Here is a 27,128-nt window from a genome sequence, read left to right as displayed (position 1 = left end):
CTGTTCACTGGGTGATGACACGTCTGTGTGAGTTATGAACTTATTTACACAAAGGGTGAGTTACCCTTTCACCTGTCTAGGCCAACCGCTCATCTAGACTGGAACCTCCCTGAGGGCATGGCCCATTCTGTAGGTTTAGAGCTGCTTAACCATAGATCTTAGCTGTGGTCTGTAACTCCTCCTACGGTGTCTCACAATGCTAGGTACTCAGAAAATTTGCTGATTGGAGAAAGGAAAATACCTGTCAAGTTGAACAGCTTCATTTGTCAAACAGTTACAAAAGATATTTTTTTTCCAATGTCAATTCTTTCTTCTATGGTATGGTAAACTTTGGCCTATTTGGGGGTAATTAAAGGAAACTGGAAGTATGTAGTGTTTTAGATTCCTTTCAGGCTTACTTATGTTTGGAATTTAATCTTTTGTTTATTAATAATCTATCTAGGGTCTAAGAACTCCCAAGTATTTTTTTCTTAGGAAGAAAAATCAAGAATTGGCTAGAATGCCTTGATTTCAGTCTCATGTATTAAAGAAAAATGTATTGAGAGGATCTTAGCCTAGCAGAGTGAACGTCCCCCAGGCTGACCGGGGGGCAAGGAGGGGGTCCTACTCCCACGTGATCTTTAGTTGTCTCCTTCATTGTCCCAGCGGTCATAGCCAGCCTCTTCCTCAGGCTCTTCAATATTCTCATTCTCGAAGGAGGCTTCTTCCTCCTCCTCTTCCCGTATTACCTTCATTAACTCCAGGAAGCTGGGGGGCGGGCCCTGATCCTTCAGCTCCCTCAGCCGACACCACAAGATCTCGTTCAGGCTGGCGCCCGCCATGACCTGCTCCAAGCGCACCTGGTCGGCTATATTCCTAGGGATGGCCCGTTTCTCCACCGCCCTGCGGAGCAGGGTTTCTAACCGTAACACATAGGCCGACACTTTCTCTCCTTCCTCTTGGTACGTCTTCAGATACCTCACCTGCGAGGTCCTGCGGCTCTCCAGGCTCCCGAACACTTGTTTAAATGCCTCCAGACACTCCTCCACGCTGATGGACGGGTTGTCTGCCTGCACTATGTGCATGAGGTCCAGGGCAGGGCCGCGCAGGCTTTCCATCAGCCACCTTTTCTTTTCTGCCTCTGCTACTGGCCACTCTTTGACTATCTCGGTGGCCTGTTCCAACCAGATCTCAAAGGGCTCTTCCTCGGGGGCTGGCACAGCGCTCCCCGAGAACACTCGCAGCTTCCGGTATCGCATGGGTAGCAGGGGCTGAGGGGCGTGTGCTATTGCCTGCCCCACCAAATGGGCCAACAGCTCTGGTGATACGCAGGGCACCGTGGCTGGAGATACCCCCTCGTGCCCAAGGGCTCGGAACATACCAGAGACTGTCTGCCCCTCTTTTTCTAGAAAGAGGTTCAGTCTTTCAAGAAATTCGGTGTCCTGGTTAGGGGTCTTAAAGATCACTTTCCAGACACCCCCCTTCCCCTGAACCTCACTGGGGATCACTGAGACATCAGTGTCCTCCATAAGCTCTAGTAAAACTGCATTGGCATTCTCCTGCTTCCGGAATATCTTGCCAAGCAGTCGATACCTGCCCAGAGACTTTAACGTCTCCTGAAGGACCTCCTGGATCTCAGCCTCATCACAGTCCGCCGGTATCCCCATGACCATCAGCGACTTCTGCTCATCCACACTCATGATCCTGCACCAGTCCTCCAACAGTGCCAGCGCCATTGTCCCAAGACCTCACTCACTCTGACTCTATAGGACCAGTCAGTTAGTGGTGCCGATATGCACTGAGGACCACAAATACCCTGGATGAGCTTCTAAGCCTATCACCCACCAGTGAGTGAGTCCCAGGCTGGGTCACTCCAAGGCAGTCTCAAGTTTTCTGGACCAGTGACCCTTGCCTTCCCAGTGGCAAGAACTCAGCACTTCCCAGTATGTCTTTAGACCTCACCCACGGTGGGTGGCTTGTGCCTCGGTTCTGCAGTCTGGTTGGTGCTGTCTGTGTCACTGATACTGGCAGCCACGTATGCTCACCCTGCTCTGACCATCCGCCGAGGCACCTGGGACAGCTGCCTTCCGCACAATCTCCTGGTCTCCGATGCTTTGCCTCTCTCCAGTTGGTGGGAAGAAGCCTTCCACTCTGGCACCTGGAACTCTTGCAGAGAAGCCTCCCGGCAGGGTGGCTTGGGGCCCTAGTAAGACAATGTTCAGTTTTACCACACAGCCCCTCCTTCCCGAGAAGCATCAGAGCTGTAGTTTGGGATGGGACTGGAGACAGCCCCGGGGGTCCTGCCTCACACTGTGCTGTGTCTATCCCACTCTGTCAGATCCCTTCCCTGCTTACTGTGACTTTTGTTCACTTGGGGACCCCACTGAAATCTGGCTTCCCTGCCATGTGCTCATCAGACATGTTGATTAACGTCTGGGCCCCAGCTGTGGACAGGATTTAAGGTCTTTGCCATGTGAAAGATGAAATCAGGAGATGTGGCTAGATACCTGTTCAGGTGTTCTGGAATGTTCCGTGAGAGTCAAGAAGCTTATTTATTCAGCTTCTAGCACAGGAAGATGTCACCCACCTCCACACAATGGCATGTCCACATCAGCTCCAGTCAAGCCACGTGCCCTGTTACACACAAATAAATAGTAACATGTATTTATGTTTCACTTATTTGAAAATATGAGTCCTTCACAATTCCACTAAACAATATTAAACTGCTTCACTTTGATTAAAAAATATAATTAAGAATCACTCAAACATTTAAAAATAATTTAATAGGGGTATATCAATTAGGAAAAAATATCTCAGGGCCAAATAAGTTAAATTTGGAATTATGAATTAATTCTCTTTTGCTATGGTTCTGGTGAGGCTTTGCAAATGCACAACTAGGTGCTACTTTTGCTGTGAATGGTAAGTTGCTAACACCTTTTTCCCAGCACTTGAACTTGAATGGGTCATTGGAGGAAAAAGAAAAAGGGAGGAAACACACCTGTTAAGGAGCCGGTTCTGGAGGGCCTGTGGGGATTGGGAAAACGCGAAAAGGGACGATCTGGTGCCTTTGTGGAGTGTGCTGGGGGCTACAACCATTTTCCCCTTGAATGAAAATCCCCATCAATCCGCATGGGGTCCCTATGCCACAGATGCCAACCTGTAGGGATATTAGCAGCAGCTGCTGCTGTGGGCACATCTCTCGGGTCTTCTGGGAAGGTGCGGAAGGCTCCAGGGGTGGCAGAGGGTCAGGAGGACAAAATGCTGCTTCCCCCCATGCCAGCAGCCCCAGGGATGGAGACTGCTCACTTCTGACTGTTCCTTTCCAAAATATGGAGGAGACCTTCCTTCCCTTTGGAATATTTAGAGGAAACATGGGATGTATAAAGGCATTGAATGCCCAGGAAGAAACATGTCTAAGGTCTACATAATAACTGTCATGCTAAAATTAGGCTACTTTTAGATGGCTCTTCCTCCCAAAGGCAATCCCTACCTGCCATGCGACCTTCAAATAAAAAGATGGCAAGTGAGATGCCCTTGATACATAATAGGGCCTCGGATGGAAATATTTGGATATGGAAAAAAAAAGTAAGAATGCTGTATTTTCTCATAAAGGAGGCCACAGCACAAGCTGGAAAAGTAGCTAGACTTTGAGGTGTAGGACCCCCACTGGAATTGTTGGGTCACTTAACTGTAATAAATACCTGACCTTAGGCAATGCACCCCAATCTCTCTAAATCTCACTTTCCTAACCCGGAAAGCCCTGCGGATAAAGCACTCATCTCACAGGGCTGCCGTGGGTAGGAAATGATGTAATTCACGTGGAAGCGCTTTATTCAAACGCGAAGCACATCTGATGATAAGTCCAAAAAACCAACCTGGGATCCTCTCAACACCTGCACGCGTATATCCGTCTTCCTTCTCCCCTTCTTAGCCGGAGATCCTTCTCTCAGATTTCAACCTGTTCAACCTCCAAATTTAACTCTGTTCACCAAAGTAGCCCTCACAATTGGGAGGGGGTGGTATCTGCATTTAATCCTTCCTGGGGCAAGGGCTGACAATGGGACCAAACCCTTGGTCGCACTGCCCTGCGCCATGGCCCTGCGCTAAACGGCCTCTCTTAGCCCAAACCCACCCTGGTTACTGAGCATGCCCAGACCGCCCTCCCGAGCCACCAAAGGATGGGCATCATTTCTGCGGGATTTTGCCACCGTGTAAAGAGAGGCGGGGCTTTAACCCACCAGAGGCAGGGAATGCTACGAGCTAAGGACAAGGAGATGGGAATAGGCAATGAAGGACTCTCAGAGATCGCGTTACCTACGCAAATCAAAATGCCCCTGGACACTCGCTAACACGGTGGCCATGGCTGAACTACCTGCACGTACACATCAAGTTCCCACACACCTTTCCCCTGCTTGGCCCCACAATTCACGGTGCTCCCGGCCGGCACCCTACCTCCTACCCCCTGCCCAATGCGCGCCCGCACTTGTGTCCCAGGCCCGCGGCATCTGGCAACCTGGGAAACCTCACGGCTGTGGCGCAGTGCGCAACGCAGGCGGGGGTGGGGACGAGGCGGGGCGCCCAGGGCTCGGGGAAATGATGGCGATTTGGGTAGTGGGCTTCAATCTGTTTCTCCTCCCCACCTTTTTGTTTTTGTGTGGGTGTATGGGGAAGATACTAAATCGTGACGCTCTCCTGGCCTGTTCTGGGCGCAGTGGCGCAGATACTGTATGTGGCGCCCTCGGGCAATATAGCGGGTCTGCACCCTCGATAAGTCATCGCGTAGGGCTGGGATTTGCTACGCCCCTCTGCATTACTTCCCGCCATGTTGTGCGACCCCCGCTGCCGCCACCGCCACCACCGTGGGTGCACTAAGCGAGAACCTCCTAGTTTCAGTCTCTGCTCCCCGAAGCCCACCAAGGCGCGTGGGTAAACTGAAGCTTTAGTGTCCCGCGCCTTGGCTGGCCCCCTTCTGTCCGCGCTACCTGCATCACCCCTTGCGCATCCCCAGGGCCGGCCCCCTTCCCAGCCCCCGATTGTCCTGGCGACTGCCAGTTTGTCCCCCTTTCCCCTGCATCTGCTTTTATCAGGGTAAGGGAGCGGGAGCCCCATGCACCCTGTGCACTCGCCCCCGGCCCACGTCCGCAATGCGGTGGGGGAAAGGCGCCCGGGCCGGGCAGGTAGGGGAGAGGGGCGCGGGGTCCAGGGGCTGAGCCCTTCGTTCCTCGCTCCCGCCACCCTACCCCATACTCACCCTGGCGCCGAGAGCGGTCAGCGGGCCCTCCGCTCCGCATCCATTAGCCGGTGGTCTGGCCGCTTCACTTCCGGAGCGCAGGGCTCGGGGTGGCGCCACCCTCCCCTCCTTCCCCCTCTCCTCCTCTCCCCTCCGCACCGCTCCCCTCCCCTCCCGGTCCCCCCTCCCGTCGGCTCCCCGGCGTCGCGCCCCGCCCCCGCCCCGCCCGCGCCTCCCCCTCCCCGCGCTGCCGGGAACTGGCAGTCTCTCGGCTCCGCTGCCGCAGCGGCCGCCCTCCCAGACCCAACTTTGCCGCTCGCCCGAGCTCGCGCGGTGGCCGCGGGGGGCGTGGGCAGGGAGGGGAGAAAGCGGGGTCAGGGGGAGGGACCGGGAGGGTGGGTCGCCGGCTCGCCAGCCCTCCTTCCTTTCTGTACACCTTGCGGTAGGCAGAGCGCGGCAGCCGCGGCAGCAGCTAGGGGTGGGAGACCTAGACCGACGGACGGACGGAGACGACCCTCCCCGAGCCCCGCGCCATGGCCGAGAGAAAGCAATCTGGGAAGGCGGCAGAGGACGAAGAGGTCCCTGCCTTTTTTAAGAACCTGGGCTCGGGCAGCCCCAAGCCCCGGCAGAAATTCTGTGGCATGTTCTGCCCGGTGGAAGGGTCCTCGGAGAACAAGACCATCGACTTCGACTCGCTGTCGGTGGGCCGGGGCTCGGGGCAGGTGGTGGCTCAGCAGCGGGACGTCGCCCACTTGGGCCCGGACCCGCAGCCGCCGTACTCCCGGCAGGGCCGTCGTGCCAACGGGGAGCCATCTGTTGAATCGGCCCGGAAGGTGGAGATCCGGCGGGCCTCTGGCAAGGAAGCCCTGCAGAACATCTACGACCAGGTTGGTATGGGGTTGGGAGGTGGAGACGAAGGACCAGGCGCGGGGATCGCCCCTCCCTCGCCCCCTTACCCCAGCGCTCCCGCCTTCTTGCCCCGCCTTGAATGTCGCCTCCCGCATCTGCACGCGCACCGCGCCCTGCCCGCCCCTTCCTCGCGCAGGGTGCGGCGAGGCTCGGGCTCGGCGGTGGGCGGCCGTGCGCCCACAAAGGCGGCCCGCGGTTCTCCGAGCCTGGGAGGTGGGGGGTGGGCGGAAAGGACGGGCCGATCCCTGGCTGGGGGTGGGGGTCGCCTGGGAAGGGGTGGGCCGCGGTTCCATTCTTCTTAAATCCTCCCGGGCGGCTTCCGATTGCAGCTGTGGCTGGGTGCCCCACCCTTTTTTGATGCAGCTCTCAGCGTGCAGGGGAGGGTCTGCGGGAAGGCCCGCGGGCTCCCCGGGGGTCGGGAGGGGCCGGGGTTCCGAAGGCCGCTCCCGGCGCACCTCCTCTGGCGCCTTCTGTGCGCACATCCCGAGCTCCGAGGCCAGCACCACGGTCAGCGCCTCCCCGGACCGCCTCGGAGGATCTCACCACCCTTGACTCCTGTTCGCAGCTTGAGAAGAGCGAGGGAGGCCGTGGAGTCATCCGAGGAAACCAGGACGCTCCTAAATAGCCCATGTGGAGAACAAAGTTCCGCTAAGTGTCTCGGCAAGGGCTCCCCAGAGCGCTCCCCCTGCCGCTATGTGGGAGACGCTTTGGGAACCGGGATTGTGTTCAAAGGGTAAAAGGAACAAGGGGGGGGGGGCAGCCCCTCACATTTAATCAAAGAAGATTAACCCCCCATACTGTATTAATGGGGAAACAAAGAAGGCCCATGTGCTTAACCTTAATTTTAGAAAATGTTTGTCACCGTCTGGGAAATAGGAGCAGTGGGCGTTGTAAGTGCAGTGGTCTTCTCACTCCACGATTTTTTCCTTATCTGGGTGACCCTTATCCTGGTGCAATTTTTTTCACATCCTTAATTTCTCTATTGATAATTTTACAGTTCAAAATATTTTAACGCTTGTTTGTGGTTTCTCTCTCCCACCCATTGGTGAAGATGAAAAATCAATGAATGAATGAATGATTATTTATTGAATATCTATTGTGTGCCTTGCCTTGTAGGGCAGGGGAAGGTTAGTTATAACAAGTTCAAGAGGTCACTTCTTTTCAAAGGGCTTCCAAAGTGGTGGGAGTGGTCTGTACATATTCACTGAGGGTTCTGGGAAGCATTTATTCAACATCCAGGTTGTGTGCTTGCATTGATAGCATTAGAGAACAATTAAGAGTTGGTGATAACAGCAGGGGCATGATGTGAGTTTTTTGACATAGTATGCATCACAGGGCAGTTTTGCAGCTTTTGACGTTCATAGGACCAACTGAGAAAAATAAAACCATTTGCTGTCATTTTCAAAAGGTGAGACAACTAAGTACTTAATTGATACCCACCCTCCCTGCCCTGTCCTCTAATTTATTCCTATAGGGGAGTGTCTCATATCCATATTTCACTAGGATTCAACAAGAACAACCTCAATCCAAAAAAATTAGCTTTATTCCAAGTGATCGGACAATTGAAGTGAAAATTTCTAATGATGTAACATACTGAAAGCTGGGTGTGAAATGCTTCCCTACGTGAATACATTGGGTGAAAACCAAGATCGTTTAGCATCATGGTTGAGTGAGTAGCTTCATGTATGGCAAGTTGTGCTGGTAATTCTAATGTCCTAGAGGGAGCAGAAAAACAACTGGGGAATAAAAAAGAAATGGTGTAAACAATGGCAGATCAGGGATAAGGGTTGATAATGGCCATCCTATCATGATGGCAGTGAATTAAAACTCACGTTTGAAAGATAAGTAATTTCACTGGGTTAAATAATACATCTCTGTTCTTGTCCATTTAGAAGCCTTAGATGTTTGATCATTGGAGCTACTTGTTTGAACACTCCCTGAATTTAATAGAAATTTTAAATTGTAAACCTAGGGCACATAGAGGAAGAGATTTAAAGAAAAAAAATACCCAACCAAACTCAACAAAACAAGACAGTTTCAGCCTCTGCAATCCACATATCCTCAGTTGCTTAGTTGTTCTGGTTTGGTCTTTCTGCAGCGTCCCCTGAATTTTCACATTTAATCTGGGCTTATCACATAAGGGCTGTTCTGTGACATTTTGTCATTTCTGACTAAGAGCATTTGCTTGGATTGGTGCTTGCAATGTTTAAATATTTCATGTCTATACAGAAGGGAAAAGGTATTGGGTGTACATGTGTGTATAACAATGGTGATTTCCAAAAGCGCAGTGGGGGCCACCATTTTGACTGCATTGAGAAGTCACTACTTAGTTTTCAGCTAATGAGCCGGATGGCTGCCAGCATCTCTGTGCATTCCTATCAGAAGCCCTGGCATAGAGAGAGGCGGGGGGAGAAGAGAGTGAGGAGGTCCCAGGACCCCTGACTCATACCTTCCCTTCTCCCTGGCATCTGTATTTACAAGTGTTGTTAATGTATGGCCAGGAGTGGCTTTGCTCACCTGTTGTGCTAGGAGTCCTGCTGGTCCTCTAGCAAGGTTTTGGGAAGGGAGGGAACAGGCTTCCTTAGCCCAGATGCCACATGGCCCATGGGAGATGAGGGAGAGGAGTGCATGCGTTTGCACTGGCGGAATGAAACGTGCTGCAGAGTGTGAGCAGGTCAGCACCAGAAAGCTGGGTGTGGCTTGACCTGGGATGTCAGGTTTTGGGGAACGGAAAGAGCCAGTATAGTGGATGTGAATGAGGAAAGCTTCTATCACATTCCTTTCTTTTCCCTACAAGTCCGCTTTGGGCTGCAGTGAGGTTCTGTTGATGACCACCTGTGAAGGACTCTGAGCTTCCTGGAACAGAGAGCAGAGGGGCAATTCTGTTGGCCTAATTCTTCCTCGCCAGTGCCCCTGGGTCCCTCAGCCTTCTCCATGCCACTCCAGACAAGGTTTAGCCAGAACCAGCAGCTCAGCCAGGGATACTGGATCATGAGCACTCCTTCCAAAGGGCTTCCAGGCCCTTTTCCCAGCAGCAAAACACCCTGCACAGACTAGAGTGATTCTCCTCTTCTCCAGGGCAGGTGCCAGTGAGTGCACGATGCAGAGTGCTGCTGAACTTGGCGACATCACCGAGTCTGTGAAATGCCTTCTGATGTTCCCTTCCGTCTGTGTCCCCATCCCCGCTCCCCATGTTGAGTGTCTTCCAGCCCTGGGTGCCCAGTGCTCTGCTGCCTCCTTACTGTCCAACACCGTCCCCGCCATCCCCACAGGATGGCCCTTCTAGATCTCTCTTCCCCCAAAGGGCAACAGGCTCTAAAATCACTCTTCCCATCTTTGACCTCCCTGCTCCCATTCAGAATCCCTTCCTTGTGTTAATTTTAGTTATACAGGAATCCCAGTAATTAAAGTTATCTACTGCTCTGTGAATGACTGATACCCAAGTTGTCTCCGGGGATACCTGTTTGATAATAGACTAGCCCATTAAACGAAACGAAATGAATGTCTAGTTAGTGGGATATGTGGTTGAGATTTGGCTGGGAGCCTAGAACCAGGCTTTAGAGGTTGATACCTTTGATACTTTAGAGGTCATATTGGTTCAAAAGAGGAAATACAAATATGATCGTTTGTGTGTTCTTGTGTGTTCAGGATCCCAAAACACCTAAGATCCACCTGGGATGAGATGAGCTTCCCCAGCCTGGGGACTTAGGCCTGAGTAGAGGAAAACTCTCACCAGCTAAACAGCTTTTATCATCTTTCCCCGTGTAGCTTAAGGTTGGAGAGGAGAATTGCTGTCATTGAACCACCAGTGACAATACCTGGCTAGGACCTTTGCATAGTTGCATATGTAATGTTGCATAGTTCACAAACTCATGGTTCTGTGCCGTGGGAACTGGGGCTGGGCTGGGCCATTTTCCCAGTCCTGGTAAAGACAGGCCAGTCATTCTTAGTGGTCGCTTGGTGCAAGTGTCCCTCTCTACTTTCTTAAGAAAGAAGGGAAAGTCAGAATTGATCATGGATTCCAATGTATACTACCATTAAATGTCAGAGCTTGAAGAGACCTAGTGATTGTTTCATTGCCTTACTCTACAAGTGAGGCACGCCCAGAGCACTGCTTCGTCCCTGGGAACCCAGGTGACTGTCCTAGGACTGGGATGGAGGTCTCTTGCTCTCAGTCCGCTGCCACTGCAGTCCTGTACCAGGAAAGCCCACTTATTTATGTAGCATTTATATAACTCCAGAATGTGCTTTTACATTCTGGATAATACATTTGAGAATGTTTAGAATATATGATTTTAAAACCTCGCCCCGATGCCCTCTGATATAGGCATTATTTCCTTTCTGTAAATAAGGAAACTGAGATTTAGTGATATTTATTGACCTAATTCCTAGGGTCTTGCTATTTAGTAAGTGTGTGAACTAGGATTTGAACCCAGATTTCCTAATCCAGTCCCATATTTCTTCCGACAAAGAATTCTATGCCTCTGAGTTCTATGGCCAGAGATATGCAGTAAACAGAAAGGTACAATTTAGTTTTGCAGGCAAAATATTTTATATCCCATTAAACTCCCTATTTTCTATGGGTTAAGGTGTGTGATAAAATGTTTTGTATGCACTATCTTATTAATCCTAAAATGACTCAATAAAGTAAGGTGCTACTGTTGTCCTTATTTTGCAAAAGAAACATCTGAACATAAAAGAAATTTGTACTGCAACTTGCTAATGAAAAGCCAGAAGGAGGATTTGAACCCAGGACTTGTGACTAGAAAGCCTCTTAATCATTGTATTGCTCTGTATATTAATTTTTTTTCTCATTTTATCTCATTTTTTTGCAAGAACTAGCTCTTGCAAAAAAAGTTCAGAGTGCCTGCTTTATTTTTTATTTTTATTTTTTTGCAATGTATTCTTTGAAGCCATTTGTATATAAAATGGCTTCCTGATTTGTCTTTGTGCATGTGCCCTAAACTGCTAATGTTCTATCTATTTTTTTTTAAAACACAAAAAATGTCTTCAAATATTACTGGGACACAAGCCAACTCTGACACTATGAATGACATGCTTTTCTAAGATTAGAGCAATGCGATGACAATATGATTTTTCTACTTGATATAAATCATTGTCTTAGTAAGTCAAGCTGTTACAACAAATTAACATAGATGGGGTGGCTTAAACAACAAACATTTCTCTTACCATTCTGGAGGCTGGGAAGTCCAAGATCAAGACGTTGGCAGATCCGGTACCGGGGGAGGGCCCATTCTCTGGTTTCCACATGGCCATCTTCTTGCTGTGTTCTCACGTGGTGAGGGAGCTCACTGGGCACTCTTTTCTAAGGGCATGAATCCCATTCATGAGGGCTTTACCCTCTTGACTTAATCGCTTCTTAAAGGCCCCACCTCCTAATACCATCCCATTGGGGGGTTAGGATTTCCGCATACGAATTTTGGAGGGGAGGATACAAGTCCATAACAACAGTGAACTACAAGCAAATAAAACTAACGAGGCAGTGAACAATAAAAGCATTGGCAGGTGGGTGATGGACTTCAGTTTGGTTGGTTGCAGCCCCTGGTAAATCCTTGTAGCATAGGTCAAAAGCTGCACACAGAAACAGTCTTGGGTGCAAGTGCTTGGTCTTGAAGGTGGTTTGGCTTTGTTTTTGAGCACATAGAAACAGCCCGTATGGGCTCTGATTCCGAAGGAGCTCTGCAGGAAGGACTGAGTGGGGAGTTGGGAAGCTCAGCTCTGCCGTTCACTAGCTGTGCGATGCACTCAGTCACTAGACCGCGGCTGCCATCTGGCTGGCCTAGGAATCTGTAAGGCTCCTACCCATTTCCACTGGAGACTCTGGAAGTAAACCATCCTGTGCCTGGCTGTTCTCCTTCTTCTTTTCTCTTTAATTGAGGCAACATTCTCATAACAACAATTTTCATTTTGACCATTTTGAAGTGTCCAATTCAATGGCTTTTAATACATTTGCAATGTTGTATCACCATCACCACTGTCCGATTCCATCACCCCCAAAAGAAACCTTGTACCCATTAAGTAGTCACTTCCCATGACTCCTTACCCCCAGCTCCTGGCAACCACGAACCAGCTTTTGGTATCGTGGATTTGCCTATTCTAGACATTTCATATACATGGAAGCATATATGTGGCCTTTTGTTTCTGGTTTCCTTCACTTAGCGTAATGTTTACACGGTTTATCCACCTTGTAGCAGGTGGATCAGCACTTCCTTTTTTTTTTTTTATGGCCAAATCATATTCCATTGTTTTGTGTATATCACATTCATCAGTTTTTCTATTCTTCGGTTGACAGACATTTGGATTGTTTCTACCTTTTGGCTATTATGAGTAACACTGCTGTTAACATTCTTTTTACGAGTTTTTGTTTAAACATATGTTTTTCATTTTCTTGAATAGTAGAATTGGTGGGTCATATGATAATTCTATGTTTAGCTTTTTGAGGAACTGCCAAGGTTTTTTCCACAGTGGCTGCACCATTTTACATTCCCACCAGCAATATTTGAGGGTTCCAGTTTCTGCACATCCTCCCCAACCCTTGTAATTCTCCTCATTTTGATTATAGCCATCTGAGGGGGTGTGAATTGGTATCTCATTGTGGTTTTAATTTGCACCCCTAACAACTAATGATGTTGATCATCATCTTTTCATGTGCTTTTTGGCCATTTTGTACCTTCTTTGGAGAAATGTCCATCCAAATCTTTGCCCCTCCTTTTTTTTAAAGCTGGTTATTTGTCTTGTTGAGTTGTATGAGTTATGTATTCTGAATACTAGTCCCTTATCAGATGTATGGTTTGTAAATATTTCCTCCCGTTCTGTGGATGGTCTTTTCACTTTCTTGATAGTGTCCTTTGGTGCACAAAAGTTTTTTGACTTTGATGAAGCTCAATTTATCTATCTTCCCTTCTGTTGCTTGTGCTTTCAGTGTTACATTGTTGCTGACTGTTCTTAAAACTGCTGGATCAACTGGAATCTAGCAAGGGAGTTCCGGGAACTCATTTCCTAGAATCATATTCGTATAACTAAATCCTTGGGGAGCTTTAAAACTCATTTAGAATAGCATTTGTGTTTTGTGCACTGAATAAGCCTTATTATTCTGTCTCATGATCCTGTTCATATAAAGAAAATTCTTTCTTTATGTATGCACATATATATGCACACAAACATATGTGTCTATATATATATGCTTTTTAATAAAATTAAAAATTTGCTTTTCAAACCAGTGATTTGAGAGTCACAGGGATGAAGGAGGCAGCAGCCAACAAGCTGAATTAATTAATTAATTAACTAATTAATTAACTAATTAATTAATTTGACAGAGTCTCACTCCGTCACCCCAGGTGGAGTGCAGTGGCTTCATCATAGCTCACAGCAACCTCAAACTCGTGGGCTAGGATTACAGGCGTGAGCCACCACACCCGGCCAACAAGCTGAATTTAAAGCAAATAAATTTGGGAAACTAATTGAATTCAATTGAATTTTTTTTATTGTGATAAAATACACATAGCAAAATTTACTATCGTTAAGAATTTTAAGGGTACACTTCAGTAGTGTTAAGTATATTTACAGTGTTGTGATACCAATCTCCAGAACTCTTTTCATCTTACAGAACTGAAACTCTGTACCCATTAAATAACCACTCCCCATTCTCCTCTCCCCGCTGAGCCTTGGCAACCACCATTCTACTTTCCATCTGAATGAATTTGACTACTTTGGGTACCTCTTATAAGTGGAATCATTCAGTATGTGTCTTTTTGTTGACTAGTTTATTTCTCTTAGCATGATGTCCTCAAGGTTCATGCATGTTGTAGCCTGAGTCAGAATTTCCTTTTCAAGGCTGAATGACATTCCATTGTATTTATAGACCACATTTTGTTTATTCATTCGTCCATTCATATATACTTCCACCTTTTGGCTATTGTGAATAATGCTGCTATGAATCTGGGTGTGCAAATATCTACTGGAGACCCTGCTTTCAAGTCATTTGAGTATATACCCAGAAGTGGAATTGCTGGATCATATGGTAATTCTGTGTTTAACTTCTTGAGGAATCACCTAGTCTTTTTTTGTGGTGACTGCACTATCTTACATCCCCATCAACAGTGTGCACAAAGCTTCCAATTTCTCCACATCTCACCTACTCTAGTTATTTTGTTTTGTTTTGTTTTGTTTTAATAGTAGCCATCCTAATGGGTGTAAAGTGGTATCCCATTGTGGTTTTGATTTGCATTTCCTAATGATTAGTGGTGCTGAACATCTTTTCATTTGTTTTTTGACCATTTGTATATCTTTTCTGGAGAAATGTCTATTTAAGTCCTTTGCTCATTTTTAAATTGGGTTGTTTGTATTTTTTTATTGTTGGATTGTAGGTCTTCATTTATGCTGGATATTAACCCCTTATCAGATATATGATTTGCAAATATTTTCTCCCCTTCCATAGCTTGCCTTTTCACTTGTGTCCTTTGATACACAGAAATGTTGAATTCATTTTTAATTTGTTCCGTTTTTTAGGAACAACAGGACAAAAGTACCATGTTTATTATAGATAGCATCAATAAGCAAATTTTTAAAAAGAAAGAAATCATTGATATTACTACCTAGAAATAAACACCAATAGCATTTTGTTGTGTTATATTTTCCAATCTTTATACTCTCACCAAAAATAAATGGGAATTACTGTTTTCAGTGTTCCTAACTCACTGGATATTACAGTTCTTAGAGCTATTTCCCAAATTTATAGGTGAAATGTGGTGTCCTGCTGTCTGCCTATTTTCCTATGTGTGTTCATATTTTAAATATCAATTTGTAAAAATTATATATTGAAAATTTATCCATTTTAATGTCATGTGTTACTCAACTTAGTTTGCCTCTAATTTTTTAATGACTTATTTTTTTTAACGTCCAAATTTAAATTTTACATAGTTGTCCATTTATCTTTTCTGATATGTTTTCTGCCTTTATTGTCATTCTGATTTCAGTATTATGTAACTATTTACCTGTATTTTCTCCTAAAACCTTTTTGGATTTCATGTTTACTTACATTTTAATCTGGTAATTAAGTTTTGCCTTTAACCTGAAGTAAGATATAACATAATTTTCCAAATAGCCACATTTTCTAATGGCATTTAGAAATTATATAATCAATGTTTTTCCTACTTTTAAAAAATATGCTTAACCTTTATATGCCTGGATCTGTTTTTTGGCTTTCTGTTGTGTTTCATTGATTTGGTGGATCAATACTGCTTTACTTACCGTAGCTTTTTAATAGCTTTACTTTTCATTTTCCCCACCATTCAAAGGCATTTTCTGTTAAAGATATTTACAATTACAAAAACCTATTATGATTTTTACCAAAATTATATTAAATATATATATTGAATTATGAGACATATTTATTTTTAAGATAGACAGCTTTTCTACATTTGTTTATATTATGTCTTGCAACTTATTTCAGGTATTTTGTTTTATTCCTGTGAAATTTCCTGTTAGATTTATTCCCAGATATTTTCTTGCTATTGTGAATGGGGAAATTTCTCCATTATACTTTATATAATAGTTTATATTCTGGGAGATTCTGGTCTGAGGTTTTTTTTTTTTTTTTTTTGAGGGTCTCAGGAGTGCCTGGGCTAGAGTGCAGTGGCATCATCATAGGTCACTGCAACCTCAAATTCCTGGACTCAAGTGATCCTCTTGCCTCAGCCTCCCAAGTAGCTGGGACTACAGACCCAGCTAATTTTGAAAAAACTTTTTGTGGAGATGGAGTCTCTCTCTGTTGCTCAGGCTGGTCTGAAACTCATGGTCTCAAGCGATCCTCCCTCCTTGGCCTCCTAACATGGTGGGATTACAGGTGTGAGCCACTACACTTGGTCTGGGGTTTTACATTAGCAATAGGTCACTTTATTAAGCTCACTCTTGGTTTTAATAGTTTTCCATTGATTCTCTTTGGATGGTTTTATTATCTGTGGCTAATAACACACTTGTGCACTTTTGGTCAATGGTTTTATTCATTATTTCTTTTCTTGGTCTGATTATGTTGGCTAAAACTTCTAGAATGATGGTATAATATTAGGGTTCCCAGTTTGATTCCTGACTTTAAGGAGAAGGCCTCTACTCTTTCATCATTGTTTGAGAGAGATACTCTCTATCATGTTAGGGAATCATCTTTTAATTCCTACTTGAGCTTATTGTCAGTGTCCTTCAGCCAGTGACCACCAGGAACACACCTGTAGTTGGACCAGTTGGTTTACGACTTGCTACAGTGAGGGAGAATATAACGCCATGGGGAACCATGGGTGTCTCTATAGGAAGGTGTTAGAGAGAGACTTGAGCTTTGGTTGGGTGATTTTGGGGGTCCAAGGAAGCAAGGATTTCCTCTGGATTGGGTGCTGCCAGAAAGCAGGAACAATTCTATGACTGGGTGTCTCAGTACATCCTTATAGGACGGCAGATTGGACTCAGGCCAGAGCTGCAATTGAGAAAGAAGAAGTGGCCATGCATCTTAGTTAGGATGAGGGAGTTCGGCATTTTGTGGCTTGAGAAATGTTCATATGTTATTAGACATGACAAGGGAATGGTCTTGTTTTTGCCCTGGTCCATCCTGGACAAGAGTGGCCTTGTCTGATGCTGGTGTTCTGTGAACACTCAGCTCTTACTGCGAGTGGCAGATCGGCCCCGGGAACTTTTCTGTTTCTTAATATTCTGTCATATTTCCATTTCTGTTTTGGAGATATCTTCGTACCCTCCACTGAAGATGCCAAATAGTTTCTTGAAAGTTGTTTTTTTAAGGATGGTATCTCTTATTCCTTGCTCTGTAGTGATTTTTTGTAAGCTCAATATATTTCTCTTTTTTTCTTTTCTTTTTTTGAGACAGAGTCTTGCTCTGTCACCCTGGGTAGAGTGCAGTGGCATCATCATAGCTCACTGTAGCCTCAAACTCCCGGGCTCAAGCCATCCTCCTGCCTCAGCCTCCTGAATAGCTGGGACTACAGGCATGCGCCATGACACCTGGCTAATTTTTCTATTTTTTAGTAGAGATGGGTTCTCGCTCTTGCTCAGGCTGGTCTCAAACTCCTGAGCTCAAGCAGTCCTCCCACCTCGGCCTCCCACAGTGCTGGGATTACAGGTATGAGCACCTGTATTTATCTTCTATTCAGGTGAAATCCCTTCAGAATCCTTGTCTTCAGCAGAGAAGTGTGTGGATTGTCCTGTCTTTGGCCCCCATCCCGATGACACGTACCAGTCAGTTGAAGCACCAGCTTCTTGTCCAAGTTCCATTCTCTGTTGCAGCAGTGTCAAATTTTGGCTTTATACACCCCAGTCACGTTTCAAGAATAAATTTGGGGAACAACTTAAGGGTTGCCAGTTTTTTATGTTGCCAAATAAGGACACTTAAAAAATTACCATTTAGTATCTTCTCATAAAATAAAGGACATTTTAGCACCAAAACCATAAAGGGAAATTAACCTCAACTTTTAAAAATATACATAACTTGAGCTTTATGAAAAGTGAAGTGTATTGTCCTTCTCTCATTTTGACCCAGATTTGTGAACGCTTTGCCTCGGGCAGCCTGGTGTCAGCTGCCGGGTCAGCTTTAGTTGAGGGGCCTCTCTCACCCCTCCTTGCTGCTCCCCCCATCCCTTTTCCTGCACGATCCCTTTGCTGGAGCTGTGACCTCTGGTGGATAAAGAGACACGGTCCCTTGCAGACCAGCATGGGCAATTGTTTCAAAACGTACTTGGGATTTATTTTAATCAGGTGTGGGAAGGCACACAGGTATGGAAACGACTGTCATGGAGGAAAAAGTTCATACTCACAGATCCTAGAAACAGCAGGCACCGCCCGCCATGCAGGGACCACGGGGAAGCACCAAGTCGGTCGGGGGACAGAGAGAGCAAAGGGAAAACGTGTGCAGAGGAGCCTGTTTTATGGTTTCTGGGCAGGCATAGGAGAGGCAGTGTAAACGGGTTTAGGATCGCTAGTTTGGATAATTTTGGTGAGCCCTGGGGCATAGAGCTGTCCCTAGTTATCTGCTACGATACCTGGGGAGATTAGGACAGGCAGGTAGTGGGCCGAGTGTAAGAGCTTCATAAAGAAGGAGAATGGAGGTGTGGGCTCTGGGTGGGTTGGTTTGCACACGAAAGGCATGCTCCCAGGACAGTAATTTTACTATCCAGGAATTGGCTAGTCCTGGAAAGGGCATTCTTTCTAGGGTCAGCAGAGCCCCAGATGTCAAAGCATCAGAAAAACAAAATAAAAAGGCATGATTCATATGGCAATACTAGCTGGCCGTGGTAAACCTAAGATTATTACAAGATTCTGGTCCTGATGTCTGTTGGTCTAAGTTTTACAGAACTATTGGCACTTTTAGAGTTTTATGATCTTCATTACTATTTTAGTTGAAATGTTGTATCTGGAGCCAAATTGCTTTTTAAATCATAAATCCATAGTATTACTTTTAAAAACTTGATGTAAGTTCAGAGTTATAGTCACATCACTAAAAGCAATGGAGCCAAACCTGTCCATTAAACTGCCGAATTTTTAAATTTGAAATTTTTTTTTTTTTGCAAATGAACTAAATTTCTTACAGGGCATAAGATTATGCCAAAGCTGGTAGTGAAGTCAAGATGACTAGAAATAAAATCAACTTAAAACAAAACTATCATCTACAGCTCTGCTCACTAAAGTCTGCTCCAACTTCAGTGACAGAATTAGCAAAAACAGAGTTTCCAGGTAGGATCAGCGTGGCCTCATTTGCCCACGAGCTCATCCAGTAACCGTGGGCACTGTAATCACTGTGTTGTCGGAGCTGTCTTAGCCTGACGACAGTACACCAGCAAAAGTATATCTTTGTGATGTTATTTCTTATAGTAACCTTTAATTGGTCTGTGGCATTTTTGGTTGCATCCTCATTGGTGCAGACTCTGAAATTATCATGCAGCATTCGGAAATGGAGCCTTTCATGGAATCATCTGGGTTTAGAATCATATGGAGCGATGTGGAGACATTCTACAAACTTCTCAGGTCCCATAGGGCTTTGTACTGTCTCTAGGACCCTTTAATATGTAACATTCTCACCAATTGATTCTTTATCTGTTCTTCTGGCCATATGGTTGGGTAAGAAGATGGACTTCTGTCCAATGTTGTGTTTCAAGCTTAATTCTTGAGATTTCCTTGAATGTCCCTAGAGAATCTAATGTACAAAAGATTAGGAGAAGTTTAACAAGTCATAGCGAGCTTTTGTGTTAGACCAGATGGTGGTTTTAACAATCGCCTATTTCTTTTAGATCTGCTTCCTCAAAATGGGCATCAAAATAATGACCTCATGGGGTTATTGTGAAGACTGAGTGTTGAATATGAAATGCTTGGTCTGAGAGGGGCTCGGTCGCCGCAGCTGTTACTGTTGCAGAATGAGGTGATGGGGATGTATGTAAGCAATCAGGCACCATTGGATGACGGCCTAGGCACAGGCAGGGAAGCATGGCTGGGGTGTAAGGTGGGAAGGGTTTATTCTCTTGTGTTAACAATCTATGACCACAAACTACAAATGGACATTCAATGCTTTCCAGTCCAAAGACAAACACTTTACATCTCGTTTCCGCTCAAATCTTACACACTCTTCCCATCTGCCTTCTCTCAGTGGATGACTTCACTTTATTTATGGGGATGGGGCACAAAGAGGAACCCACTTGTCTTTTTACCACCGAACTTATCACCTCCAGCGTGGGTACTACCTTCTGCTTCCTTTTTGTCACCCACAGCAGAAAGGTCCCTGCTCCGTGCACAGCCATTTTGTCCCCTTATTCCCTGGGAACCGTCCCTTCCTGCCCCCTGAAACCATCCACCCCCGTCACTGTTGTCTCCTGGCTCACTGCTGCCATCGTACGAGCATCCTTAACATCTCCTTTCAACAACACAACAACACGACTCACAAAATCCTGCTATTTCTCTACTCCTCTTCATGGCAAACTTTTCTGAAGACTTATCTATACTTACGGCCTCTGTTTCTTCATCTCCTATTCAATGCTTTTAAAAATTAACTTTATATATATGACACAGGAATATATTATTGGATGGAGAGATAAGGCTAACACCACTTTGACCAAGCTCTCCTTTCTTGTCCCCTCCCCTAACCAGAGGTGACCAAGGTTTATCCTTTGCATCCTTCTGTCCTCTTTCCTACTTATTTATACAGGTGTATGTCCTTGGGGTAAATGTGTAGTGTTATATCTGTGTGTGTTTTACATAATGATATCAATCTGTGCCAGCAACTTGCCCCTTTTCTCTTTTGGTGTTTCAGAGGTATATGGTAGCATATACAAATTATATTATTTCATATAAATTATCTTTTAACTGCCGATACTAATAACAATTACTAATATTTATTGAGCACTGACCATGTCCCAAGCACTGTTCTAATTGCTTTACATGTGGTTATTTATTTAGGCCTTTCAATGACCCTGGAACGTAGGTATTATTATCTCTATCTAATGAGGAAACTGAGGCATAAATAGACTAAGTAACTTGTTTAAGATTATGTGCTCAGTAGGTGATGAAGTCAGGATATAAAATCAGGCATTTGACCCCAGAGTCTGTATTTCTTACTCATTTACTCACTACATTGTTCTATAGTAGGAACATACCATAGCATAAATAGACATTTTTTTGTTGTTTCCAGTTTTTACATGTAATAAACAATGCTTCAGGGACCATGAGTGTGGGTATTTCTCTGTGGCAGAGACTGCATAGTGAAATTGCTGGGTCATTGGCCAAGGACATTTAACATTATTATAGATATTGTCAAATCACCTTAAAAAGGACTATTCACCTTACACACCTATCAGCCATAGCAGAGCATACCTGTTTTCCCACGACTTTACCAATACTTGATATCAAACTTTAAATATTTGCCAATCACATGGGTTAAAAACAGTCTCTCCTAATTTTCATTTGCCTTTTCCCAGGGCTTGTGGGTGAAGCATCTTTTCATATGGTTACTGATCATTTATAGGGTTTCTTTTGTGAACTGCACCGTTTTTTTCTGTGGGAATGTTTGTCCTTTTGTGCTGGTGTGTATGAGCTGTTTATATATTTCAGACACCACATCTCACTCTGCAACCTACTGCAATGTGGCTTCTATCTGTGCTGAGGGAATTCACCAATTCCTCTCTTGTCATTATCTTACTTTGTAACCCAGTAGTTTATGACCGTGCCCTCTGTGGTGGCTTTGAGGACATAGGGGCTGGTCAGGGAACAAACAAGACCATGAGATGGCGGTAGACACATCAAGCTTTATTTGGGTGGTGCTTTGACACCTTAGGTGGGGGCTTATGTGTCTAGGTGATGTCACTCAGCACATGATGGGGAGTCTTGGGTTCCCAGAGCTCTGAGGGCAGCAGTGGGTTGAGGTCTTTCATAGCTGCATAGCTTACATGGCTAACAGATGTTGGGTGCAGTTTGTGAAGTATGCAAAGCAAGAAGGCTCTAAATAGCTTAAAATATGCTCATTTGGGCTATATTTAGAGCAATTACATGTACAAAAATTGGAGTTTGGTGCCAGTGGGCTTTGAGCCAACAGTCCTAGTCTGTGTGAAGAAGTAGAAAACATAGGGGCCGACACACAGGGCGCTCTTTAGCCCATTTGCACAACATCCTTATTTTTGAAACACTCCTCTTCCGACTTCCGTAATGCCACACTGGTTTTCCTCCTAATCAACAGCATTTCCCGCAGTCCTGTGCTGACTCACACTCTTCCATCTGTCCTCTAAACCAGAGGTTCTCAAACTTTTTGGTTTCAGGATGGCTTTACATTCTTAAAAATTATTGAGGACCCCAAAGAGCATTTGTTGATGTGGGTTATATCTCTCTCTATTTGCCATATTGTAAATCGAAAACTGGGAAATTAAAAAATATTTATTAATTCATTTTAAAATAATGGCAATAAACCCATTATAAGTTAACATATTTTAAAATGAAAAATGATTCAAAGGACCTTCTAATATGTACATTTCATCTTCTTCTTCATCTTTAAGTGTAGACAGTACAACTATGTGTTTAGACATTGAGTCTTCCATTCACTTTTTTTAAAAGCTAACAATCCATCCTTAACTATTGAAAAATGATAAATCAGTTTTCTTTTGTTTTAGAATAGAATGTTAATAATAAAAAGTCTGAGATAAAATTTAAAAATTTAGAAAAGATTTTAAAATTTAAAAAAATTTTATTGCCAAACAAGACAACAAAGTCTGTTGTTCTAACTTAGTTCCAGTTATGCTTCCATGCAGCCTCAAGAAAACTCTAGAATTTCAAAATAACTGTTTTTTGGATGACAAGGAGACTACGGAAATTATAGCAGGTGTGTAAAAGAGAGCTGGTAAGAGCAGAATAGAAGTCCTGAGAACAGAGTTAATCTCTTAAAACACACATATGTATAACCCAAACCTATTGCTTTAGAAAATTCTAGAAATCATAAGAATACACAAGAGATATTTCATTAGCTGTTGGAGCCATGATATTATCAGACATCATGTGGCCTTTTGAAAACTTCCCTGTACACTCATGAGAGAATGAAATTGAGAAAGACAAATTATGTTAGTATTATGATGATAATATTAATAATTCTGATCTCCTAGACCTCCCCTTAAGAACTGCTGGAGTGACAGCCTTAGGACTCAGACCAGGGCTCAAATCTCCTGTCTGCCTAGATGATGTCATCCAATGCCATGGCTTCAAATACATGTGCTAAAAGACTTCAAATTTTTATCTCCAGCTCAAACTTATCTACTTGCCTACTCAACAGTTTCACTTATATATCTAATAGACATCTCAAAATTTACATGCCCAAAGAAGAACTTTTGATTTCATCTCCCAGTCTTCCTAAGTGCATGGCACCAACCTGCTTGGCTGCTCAAGTTCAACATTACAAGGCTCATGCATGTCCCTCATCCTTCATGTCTATCCTATCAGCAAGTCTGTAGGGTTTATCTGCAAAATACCTCAAATCAATGACTCCACCCATCTCTACTCTTAGCTTAGTCCCAGCTGCCATCGTGTCTCATCTGGACCACAGCAACATCTCATCATTGCTGTTGACCCAGTCTTGTGCTATGATCATGCAGTTGTCACACAGCAGCTACAGTGATACTTAAACAAATGCAAATTAGATTGTGACATTCTTCTGCCTAAACTAGTCCTGGGTTTAGGTTTAGATTCCCAAAGGCTTTTTCTGGTTTGGCCCCGTCCTTCCTCTCCAACCTCATTCACATTGCTCATCCCCTTCCTCATCAGGATGTAGTTGCTCAGACTTCTTCTCTCATCCTTAAACTTGGCAATCCCTCTCATATTCCATCTCTATATGGTTTCTTCCTCTGCTTAGATTGTCCTTTTTCCAGCTCTTTGCATGGCTAGCACCTTCTTATACTCCAGGTCTTAATGTAAATGTCACTTTGACAGGGAAGTCTTCCTGCAGAAAGCCCCCTAAAAAGGCTTTCTTTTATCTACAGCAATACTGTCCAGTTGAAATATGGTGGGAGTCACACTGCAAACTCACATAGAACTTTAAACTTTCTAGTAGCCATAATAATAATAAAGAAATGTGTGAAATTAAATTTAATAATATATTTTATGTAATCCAATATATCCCAAATATTGTCATTTCAATATGTAATCAGTACAAAATTGTTAATGACATCTTTTACATTCTTTCTTTTTTCATGCTAAGTCTTTGAAATTTGATATGTGCTTTGTTTATACTTACAACACATCTCAGTTTGGACTAGCCACACTTCTGGTGGTCAGTAGCCACATGTAGCCAGTGGAAACTGTACTGTATTGGACACTACAGTCTTAATGTGACACTCCTCTCATCCTCCTCTAGTTACTCTTTTTTTGTTTGTTTGTTTTTTTGTTTTGAGACAGAGGCTTGCTCTGTTGACCCAGCTAAAGTGCAATGACATCATCAAAGCTCACAGCAACCTCAAACTCCTGGGCTCAAGTGATCTTCCTGCCTCAGCCTCCTGGGTAGCTGGGACTACAGACATGCACCACCACGCCCGGCTAATTTTTCTATTTTCTGGTAGAGATGGGGTCTTGCTCTTGCTCAGGCTGGTCTTGAACTCCTGAGCTCAAGTGATCCTCCCACCTAAGCCTCCCCGAGTGCTAGGATTACAGGCAAGGGCCACTGTGCCCAGCCTCTAGTTACTTTCTATCACATCTCTGTTTATTTCCTTCAAAGCCACTGTCCTGATGTTCTTGGGAGGAGTTAGAGTATGGACTTTGGAACTAGACCAACTGAGTTCAAGTGCAGGTTCCACCACTTTTCTGCTGCTGATCTGCAGAGAGTTACTTAACATTTTTGGGGCTTGGTTTCCTCATTTATTAACCTAATGTACAAATAGCCCCATCTTAGGGTGCTGTCGTGAGGATGTTCAGGGCTTAAACGGTGCCTGGTATACAGGAAGTTTACATAAATGGTAGCTGTTATTATTTACTTATTTAATATTGGTCTTCCTCCCCTAGATCATAAATTTCTTGATGGCGGAAGCCATGTCTCCTTTGTTGACTTTTGAACTTCCTGTTCAAAGAGGACATGGACATGCTCATACCTTTGTTGGATTAATTGAATGGATGGATGGACAGAGGTGGGCTGAGGTCAGGGTTTTCAACATAGGCAATGCGATTTTTAAGTTTGGCTTTGAAATAAGAGTAGAACTTCTGGTCATGAAGAGGAAGACCATGGGAGGCAGAAAGAAGAGAATAAACAAAGGCGTGGTGTTGAGCAGGTGCATGTTATTTGACAAGAACAATCTGTCTGGCTAAAAGGTGAAAGATGAGGAAGGAGTGAGCAGGGAAGGGAGAACCATCAGGAAATGAAGCTGCAAAAGTATGTTGAGGCCAGTGGAGGGCCAAGGAGGCTGTGCTAAGATGCTTGAGTTTTATTATACAGCTTGCAGAGGGAAGATGCTAATGACGATGGTGGTGTTTCTGTCTTAATTTCTATTTCCCTATAATATTTTTAAGTGACATTATTTTTTGTTTTCTTTTTTTCTTATATGGGCTTTCCCCAAGTTTTACTATTAAAATGTTATGCTGACTTTTAGAATTTAGATGCTTTTCTTCTGTCTGTTCTGGAATGGTTTAAGTAACATTAGATCCACCTGTTCTTTGAGGGTCTGATGGGGCCCAAGAGCCATGTTACACATGTTGGCTTTTACTCAGATTAAAAGGTGGAGGCCCTGCAGGATTTAGCTAAGTGGAGTGACATAATATGACTTAGGGTTGAGAGGGGTTACTCTGGCTGGTGGGGGAGCACAGAGAGTGGTAGGAACTTCTGCAACATGTCACATGGGAGGTGATGGTGGCTTGGACATGAGTGAGAGCGGTGAAGATGGGAAGAGGTGATTGGATCCAGATAAAGGAGTTGGTGAGAGATTCTGAGTTGGAGGGTGGTGATGAGGAAGTAGGAGGACTTGAAGATCTCTAAGTTGCAGTTTGGATAAAGTGAGATTCATGATCCAGTGCAGAAGGGGAAGCAGGTTTGGAGAGAGCCAATAAACTTTGGGTTGGTCATTTTGAGTGTGAGGTACTTGCAAGACATTTATGTGGATGTCACACAATGGCTTTAAGTGAAATAGCACAATTTCAAAACCAAGGTTGGTTACAGAATAGGAGCAGTCAAATATCAAACTTAATGAGTGAGTCAAGAAATGAAGTAGACCTTATTTGCTGGTCATGAATACTGAAATGCCAAGGTTGACCACAAGTAAAGGGGTTGTCAGACTCAGCTCTGAGGAGTGTCTTAGTCTTTTGTGTGCTGCTATCACCAAATTCTGAGACTGGGTAATTTACAAAGTACAGGAATTTACTTTTTCATAGTTCTGGAAGCTGGGAAGTTCAAGGTCAAGGTGCCATCTGGGGAGGGCTTTCTTGCTGCATCTGCACATGGAGGAAGGCAGAAGGGCAAGAGAAAGTGAACCCACTTCTGCAAGTCCTTCCAATAGCAGCATTTATCCATTATTAGTGATAATGGATAAATTATCTGCTGTCATGACCTAAGCACCTTCCATAAGGCCCCGCCTTCCAACACTGTTGCATTGGGGATTAAGTTTCCAACACATGAATTTTGGAGGACACATTCAGACAATAGCAAGGGTAGAAAGTGAAATAAGGAAGCAGCAGAGGAAATCGGGATATGAAGAGGACACAGGGGCATCCCAGCTTAAATCCCCTGGAAGGGCAGCTCAGGAGCTCGTGGATGTTCTCATAGGGCCCAGCAGTAACACTCCTGGATATGCAGGGGCTGCCTCCCAATTTTGCCAGCCAGCTAGAAGTGAGCTCAGAAGAGATTTGGCGGCAGGAGGTAGAGATGGGGTGCCATGGGCAAGGAGGTGGTTCTTGAAGCCATGGGCTAGTTGAAGTCACTCAGGGAGAATGTGTAGGCTGGATGAAGAGCATTAACAACATGATTGTGGGAATGAGTAGCCTTTAATGGGTGGGCAGGAGGAGAGAGGCCTGAAAAGAGATTAAGAAGAAGCTGCCAGAGGAGCAGCACCAATAGCAGGAGGGAATGTGGCAGAAAGAACACTGATTTTGGAGCCATCTAGAGCTGGGATGAATCAGTTATTTAATTCTGGGCTTTGGTGGTAACTAATCTGGGCTCTGGCGCCACATAAGAGAGAGAGAAAGAACCTCTGTTCCATAGCATCGTTCAGATTAGCCCAGAGGACTGGAGAAAAGTACAGGGTTTGGTATTTGCTGATGTTTAGTAAATGGCTGTTTTATGTTAATTTATGTTATAAAAGTCAAGACAGGGAGGAGAGAGAAGGACATTTCAAAAGGTGTATGATGGCCAACATTGTCAGAGGCAGAAAAAAATGAAGTAGGATGTGACCTGAAAGGACACCACTGGATGAGGCCTAAGACAGAACTCCCTTGTAAATTTTGTGCCTTGGAAGATTATGTTAGACTCAAGTCCTGGTGTGACTGTGTTTTATAACTG

General features: G+C 44.6%; 2 protein-coding genes across 2 annotated transcripts in view; one reads left to right on the top strand and one right to left on the bottom strand.

Moving 5' to 3' along the window:
* Nucleotides 1-620: 620 nt before the first annotated feature.
* On the bottom strand, nucleotides 621-1,715 carry PNMA2 (PNMA family member 2). The gene has a single exon (XM_069485327.1). The coding sequence runs from the start codon at nucleotides 1,713-1,715 to the stop codon at nucleotides 621-623; it is 1,095 nt and encodes a 364-aa protein (XP_069341428.1).
* Nucleotides 1,716-5,742: 4,027 nt separating this feature from the next.
* DPYSL2 (dihydropyrimidinase like 2) overlaps nucleotides 5,743-27,128 on the top strand; it is a 91,252-nt gene continuing 69,866 nt past the window's right edge. Inside the window, exon 1 of the mRNA XM_069485109.1 lies at nucleotides 5,743-6,096. Coding sequence (XP_069341210.1) covers nucleotides 5,743-6,096 — 354 coding nt within the window. The remainder of the gene's footprint in view (nucleotides 6,097-27,128) is intronic.

The sequence above is a fragment of the Eulemur rufifrons genome, chromosome 12 (genome assembly GCF_041146395.1).
Source record: "Eulemur rufifrons isolate Redbay chromosome 12, OSU_ERuf_1, whole genome shotgun sequence".
In the NCBI taxonomy this organism is placed as follows: domain Eukaryota; kingdom Metazoa; phylum Chordata; class Mammalia; order Primates; family Lemuridae; genus Eulemur; species Eulemur rufifrons.
Note: the sequence above shows the minus strand (reverse complement) of the source record. Positions and strands in the feature narration are given on the sequence as shown.